General features: G+C 41.3%; 1 protein-coding gene across 1 annotated transcript; it reads left to right on the forward strand.

The window, feature by feature from the left end:
- On the forward strand, positions 1–7130 carry CSUI_010447 (dhh family protein; the record flags this gene model as incomplete). Its single annotated transcript, XM_068070551.1, has 6 exons — positions 1–874; positions 1650–2188; positions 3238–3522; positions 4825–4926; positions 5617–5699; positions 6935–7130. Coding segments are annotated over exons 1-6 (1443 nt in total), but the record flags the coding sequence as incomplete, so codon positions are not given.
- Positions 7131–7261: the final 131 nt, after the last annotated feature.

Consider the following 7261-nt stretch of genomic DNA (forward strand, 5'->3'; position numbering starts at 1 on the left):
GGAAGAGCAATTACACAGGGTCCTTCGTATTCTTTCAAATAGGAGGAGAAGGTCTCTTTAGAACGAATGAGAGAGAGAGAAGACCTCTTCTCAGTGCGAAGGTGTGTGGAGGATGTTCTTTCCTACTGAAGATATTTGCAGTAGAGAAAGGTTACAAGAGAAGACGAGAATTAAGAAAAGAGAGAGAGAATGACCTTGTCAAAAGAAAGATCAACTCTATTCTATTCTGCACTGTCTTATACAGGATTACGACGGAGAGAGAAAGAAGAACAAGAAGGACCAGCAACGTCAAAGGAGAAAAAGGAGGGGATGAGGTGTATGTACACCCAGAGAGACATCTTGTTCGTGGTGTCTCCCGAGGGTCGAAGAGCTCTTACCGATCAAAACTCCTTCTGTAGACAACCCTTACTTCTCCGCTTTGCACTTCTCTCTTTCCCTCCATCTTCATTCTTTCTTTTCTAGATCTCTTTCTCAGATCGTTCTCAAGAAATCTCCTCCTGCCCCGCGCGCTTTGCCTTTTCTTTTTTGTTTGCTTGAGCTAACTTCCTCTCATCACTTGAAAGGAGAAGAAGAGGCAAAGGAAGTCTATACACAAAGAAGAAGGACTGCTGACCTCTTCTTTCTAGAGAGGCAACCATGGCTTCCGAGCAAAGGAGCAGAGAGGAGGTCATACCCTCTTCTTCTTCTTCTCCTCCTCTTCAATCTGTCGCGGAGAAGAGGAAAGAAGAGATTTCTATAGAAGCAACTACAGATAAGAAGACGACTTTTCATGCTAGTCAGGATAAAGAAACTGAGATTGCAGTAGGGAGTCTAGTAGGTTCTTTTTCTTCTTCTTCTTTGTCGAAGGTCTCTCTTCCTCGTCATCTCTTCATAAGTAAGGATAAAAAGAGAAGTGAAAAAGGAAGAGAAGAACCGTGATGCAAAGAAAAGCATCTTCTCGAGTCGTGTAAGAAGATCGACAAGCGCGGAAACATATCCAACTGTCTATCTTTGTCTATCATCACCTATCTATCTACCTGTCTTCAGTCTGTCTATCTATGTGGAAGGCAAGATCGATCTAACTGAATAGATGCGTTTTCTTTCTCGAAGTGTCTGTACAGCTGAAGAGAGAGGAGCAGGAAAAAGGGAGGAGTCTTTCCTTCTTCATGATAAAGACAAGAGAAGAAGGGGTAGAGGAGAAAGCAAAGAAGAAGATGTCCTTGTGACCTTTTCTTTGATAGAAAACAGACAGAAGAATGGAGAGAAAGAATTCAAAAGAGGACGAAGAAAAAAGAAGAAGAAACTTCTCCGTAGTCCCCTGTGTAGATACACTCGACAATGGTGAAAGAGGTTTTTTAGGCAGGGAGAGAAGCCGTTCCATACCAGTGGATATAAAGATCGATAGATCAAGAAGAGATAGATCGGTTAAAGATCATATAGATAGATAGATAGACTAAAGATAGATAGTCAGATAGATAGGTTAAGAATAGATAGATAGATAGATTAGAGATAGGTAGATACACCTAATAAACAACATGTGAAGAGATGAAGAGTAGACATTTCAAGTTGTTAGATAGATGTGTAGGCCGAAGGCATCTTTTCTTTCTTTTTCTTTCTCATTTAAACTAGTCTATAGATTTTTTCTTTCTTTTTCTTTCTATCGGTTTCAGGTGTCACTTCACCTCCATCTCTCCGTCGTTATCTGTACTCTCATGTGTCTCCATTGGAGACATCTCCTTCATCTTGTTGCATAGCTGATATAAAATCTTTAGACTCTTCTTCTTCTTCTCTTTCATCTTCACCTCCCTCGTCTTATTCTTTCTCTTCTCTTATTCTAAAAGAGCTCAAAGCATGGAGAGACACCTCCTCCTCCTTTTCCTCTTCCTCTTCTTCTTTTTCTCCTTCTATTTCTTCTTCGAGGGGGGTGTGCTGGCAAGAGAGGCTTTTACTAGAGAGAAGAGAATCTCTCCCTTCTTTCTTATCTTCTGCTAGTGCATTTCTTAAGGCTGTTAAAGAAAGAATAAGAGGGATCGAGAAAGACATTGCGTCTCCGCGGAGAAACAAAGGAGATTTTGCCGAAGATACGACTGCATCTGCTGAGAGCTCTCAAGAGAAGAAGAGAAAAGGAGAAGAAGAAAAGAAGGAGAAGAAGGAGAAGAGCCCTGAGGATGACGTTGTCCTCATACTCGGAAATCCTAGTGCAGATCTAGTAAGCCTTTCTATTGCTTTCTGTCTCTTTCTTTCTCACTCTTTCTTTCTTTCCTTCCGTCTTTCTTTGTTTCTCTTTTCTCTATTTATGTCGTCCATCCCTTCATCGTAGAGCTTCTTCTTCTCTCATACCTTCTCAGGCTAACCATTCTCTCTTCTCTTCTCTTCTCTTCTCTTCATTTCTCTTCTCTCTTTTCTCTCACGGTGGTACAAGGTTTCTTCTTGCTTTCTTTTTCTTCACTCTTGAGATCTCCTCCTTCTCTCTACATGCAGATTCACCTCTACGCCTTCTACTTCCCTCTTCTCATTGCTCTACATACATAGATAGATACGTGCATACGCTCTCTCTCTCTATATATGTACGAAGCTATGTATACATGTCGAGGTGAAGCCCTCTTCTATTATAATAGGGGTCACTAGAGTCTAGAGATGGCGATGCTTTCTTATCTGTATCTTAGACCTTCTATCGAATTAAGGGACCGAGAGAGAACTGTCGATCGAAGGCCTCCAAGAGAAGACACACAGTGTATGCAGTCACAGTCTAAGTCTATTTTATGAGTAAAAGACATCTCTCTCCTTTCCTAGGGAAAATGTACGATTTCCGAGTGTTAAAGGTTCTCTCTCTTTCTCTCTCTCTCTCTATATGTATGTATGCTTTCGTATGATGGTTTGACTACATACACTCGACAGCGGTGTGATGGAAGTGACGCGGATCGATCCTTTTCTTCTTCTCCTTCTTCGTACGTCGTCTTGGACAAAGAGGAAAGATTTTTCTCTCTCACACCCTCTCAAATCGAGGCATGGCTGATCTAGTCTTTCACTTAAACACTCCCTCGTCAGATGCTCTGCCTGTATATACACATAGAGATATGTATACACCCTCTACATACATGTATCCACCTTGCATGCATATCGATCTACATATGTGAGAATGTAAGAAAGCAGGTGAGTTTGATATTCCTGGTATCTCGCTGTGTATCTATATAAGCATGTGCGTGTCTACATGTAGCTATCCCCACGTGTCTATCCATATGTCTGGTGTCTCTACAGGACAGCATTGCAGCAGCTATAGGCTACGCAATGTTTTTAGAGACTTGTCGATATCTCTTGGACGGCCTTCTCTTCTCTTCCATCACATTCCCACCTCGAGTCGAAAGGAAAGATGAAGAAGAGAAGAGTATAGAAGAAGAAGAAGAAAGGAAGAAAGATCAGCAAGAGAAGACGAAGAAGAAGGAAAGAGAAGAAGGAACTGGGGAAGGTTTGACCTCTTCTTATCTCCCAAGATTTCTGCCTGTCGTTCAGTGCTTAAAGAAAGAGTATAAATTTCGACTCCAGGTAATTAGTCAACGAATGCATGCGCAGACGTCCCAACTTCATCTGTAAAAAGAAGCGAAAAGAAATTGAAAGGAAGAAAGAAAGAGAGAAAAAGTACTGAAGGAAAGGGAGCTAGTCGAAATGTTGAGATATCTATCTATCTATCTTTAATCTATTGATCTATCTGAGTTAGGTAACGAATGTGGACGAGAGCGACTAAGAAGGAGGGGAGTCGTTAGAGACGTCAAGTAGAAATGCATAATACATACACAACCCACGAGGAAGAGGAGGAAAAGGACGAGAAGTCTCTTCTATCTTCATCCGCTTCGTTCTTTCTTCTTTACCGTCTTGCAGTCTCACGTCTTCTTCTTCATCTTCGTTTCCTGTCTTTCTCTTCTTCTTCTTCTCCTCCTCCTCTTCTCTTCAGTTCTTTTGTTCTGCTTTTCTCCCTCTTCTTCTTCTTTCTTCTTCTTCTTCTTTTCGGATCTTTTCTGAGCCGTCTTTAGTCTTCCTCCTGGAAGGCGTTTCCGTCTTTCTTTCTCTACTCCATCGAACTTGCTGCTTTCTCTTCGCTTCTCTTCTCTCCTTTTCTTTCCTTCTCTCCTCTTCGTCCTTCTTCTTCTTCTTCTCTTTTCTTCTCATTCTTTGAAGAGATTTTGCCTTTTCTTGCTAGAAGACTGTGATATCTCTCTCTTAGGAAAGATAAGCCTGCTGTGCATACACCACTCCTGCATTGTTTAGCTAGACCTCTTTATCCGTTGTTCGTCACATATACACATTTACATAGATAGATATGTCTATCTATCTATATGTATATTTGTCTATATATATTTATGTATGTATCCAAGGAGAATCAGAAGAAGAAGGAAGTTCTTTTCCTCCTCATTCTCAAAGGCTTTTTCGACATCTTCTGGAGTCGCTGGGACGTACACAGACGCCCGTCCCTTCTCACATGGATGGGGTGTATATACACCTGAATGGACAAGTGAGTTGAGCGTTTCACCTGGAACGTCTTTCCTTTCAGTATCATTCTTTCTTTCGTTGTTCGGTAATCGTGTTCGTCTCTTTCTCCACTACCATGAAAGAGAAGAAGAAGAAGAAATAGAGGGCTGACCTGCATCTCTACAAGGTGTATCAAAGTATAAGGAATATCTTCAAAGCAGGAAATGAGATAGTAGGATCTATCCCCTATGTGAAGTCTTATCTCTCTTGTTTGCCGTCTTTCTTTCTTTTTATGTTTCTTTTTTCCCTCTCTTTCTCTCTTTCACGTTATCTCTTCACATCTCTCGCTTGTCTTCGGTGTTGCATGTGGGGAAACCGAAGACTCGCTGGTGGATGGAGATCGCTCTAGGAAAAAGGATCGATCAAGAGGAGAAAGAAGAAGAAGAAATGTTCCTTTTCATAGATCATCCTGTCATTTTCAAAGTAAGTGGTGGAATGGATTATGTGCAAACTCATGAGAAGTCCACATCCTCAAGGAAGCAAGTCATTTTTAAGGTGTATGTACACCTGCTCGTGAAAGGTAGATAAGGTTCATTCTTCTGCTTCCATTACTTCATGACTCTTTTGGATCGACTCCTCGGATCTATCTTGAATTAAGAAGATACATATATATATATATATGTAGGGAGATTTACAATTATGCACATCTCGTTACTCTTGTGTACAATACAGATAGAGACGCCCTGTGTAGATAGGCAGATAGATAGATTGAAGACAGGTAGATTGATCAAAGGTAGATAGCTTGAAGACGGGTGGATCAAAAGATAGATAGGTAGATCAAAGATCCATTAAACAGAGATAGATTGCAAATATCTTCAAGAGAGCTAGATGGGACAACGTAGAGCTAGCGTTGTTCGATGAGAGGTAGATAGGAGATAGGAGAGCTAGAAGATAGATCCACTAAGGAACGACATAGAGAGACAAAGGAATTGTGTGTCTTTTCAGTGCCTATCAATTGCAAGCGGAGGGTTGTCTCGGAGACTCTTAGAGATTTCGTTAGGAACGTCAAAGAGAATGAAGGAATCTGCGCCACCAGCACTCCCTCTCCTTCTTCCCTATCTCTTTCTTCTCCCTCTTTCCTTCTGTCCTATTTCTTTCTTTCTTTCTTTGTAGTTGCTAGAGGAGAAGTTAGACATGTGGCAGGTTCCTTTGCTCGGTCTTGTTGATCATAATGCCTTGAGTCTGCGCTTAGCTCCGTAAGTCCGCTCTCCCCCATTTAACTTCTCTCTATTCGAAAGACACTACATACACAAGGCATCTCTATGTGGAGAAGATATGCTCTTGTGTGCGTACATGCATATATATATTCATATGTATGAGACTATCCCTGTGTAGCCCTTCTTCCTAGCATAGATATATATATATATATATGTGTATATGTATGTATGAGGAGACACGATGTCGAGACACGTGCTATATAAGAATCGATGTATGTAGGAAGTTTTGGTCCCATGCACATATCTATACAGAAGGACGTTTCGTACATAGAGAGGTCAGCATCATTCATACAGACGGGCCCATACCTTCTCCCTCTCTCTCTCTACACAGGTGTATGTACGTATAAAAATTGTACTCCTGGAAACCTTCACTACATACGGCAGTGGTGTATATACATATATACATATATATATATCTGACATACATATATATATATCTAATATGACATATATATATATATATCTAATATATGACATACATCTCTGCGCGACTCGTTAAAAAAGGTCCTGTATCTTCTCATGGATGTACCTGCGTGTATGTCTGGATGTATGACTGTTTCTATGTATGTATGACTATGTATGAATCTGTATGTATGACTATGTATGAATCTGTATGTATTTGTGCGTAAGAGTGGACTTGCTCGCCGTACGCGAGTCTCTCCTCTCAAACCATCTAGATCCTGCTGTAGGGGGGATGCATGCAGTAAAGAAAGATAGACAGATAAAGACAGATCTAGAGAGAGGATGTATGATCGCCATCTAATCAGGCGACTGCATGCTTTTAGGAGTTCTGGCGAAGCGATGACGTGTGTCTGCCTAAGACTTCCCTTCTCGATCTTCTATACGTGGCAAGAAGAACAGTATGGGGGTTGGTGTATAGAGACTCTATCTGATAAAGAAAATCTCTCTGTCTTTCGCCTTGAGGGGTCTCGAAACACTCCAATCTTCTCATCGCATGCGTCTGCATCCATCCATACACAGAGAGAGAGAGAGAAGTGTGTGTGAGTCTATGAGTGTATGTACACCCCAACACATTGCTGATGCACAGTCTATCTCTCCAACCTGCCTTGACAGATTGATTCTCTCTCTCTCTCTCTCCTTCTTCCCCTGTGAGAGATAGAGTCAAGGCCTTGGTGTGATAGGAGTCGCCGTCGCATTTGATCCGTTCTTTCTTTTGCACGTCTTGTTTCTTTCTTTCTTTCTTTTCTCAACAGATTACAGCCAAATGTTGTCTCCATTGTCGATCATCATGTGCCTGATCCCCATCTTCTCTCTTTTTCCTTTTCTTCTTCTTCTTCTGCTTCGGATGGTCTTCATGTTTATCCCGTTGTTTCTCCTGGACTTCCTCTAGCTGTAGATATCCCCGGGCCTTCTATTGGCTCGTGTTGCACACTCATCTTTCAGCTGGTGAGTACGAGACCTTCTTACGCTTCTCCTTTCTCTCCTTCTCTCTCTCTCGATGAATGTCTACATACACATCTATCTATCTATCTATCTGTCTTTAATCTATCTATCTATCTATGTCTTTAATCTATCTATCT

This window comes from Cystoisospora suis, assembly GCF_002600585.1.
Source record: "Cystoisospora suis strain Wien I chromosome Unknown contig_7448, whole genome shotgun sequence".
Classification (NCBI taxonomy): Eukaryota; Apicomplexa; class Conoidasida; order Eucoccidiorida; family Sarcocystidae; genus Cystoisospora; species Cystoisospora suis.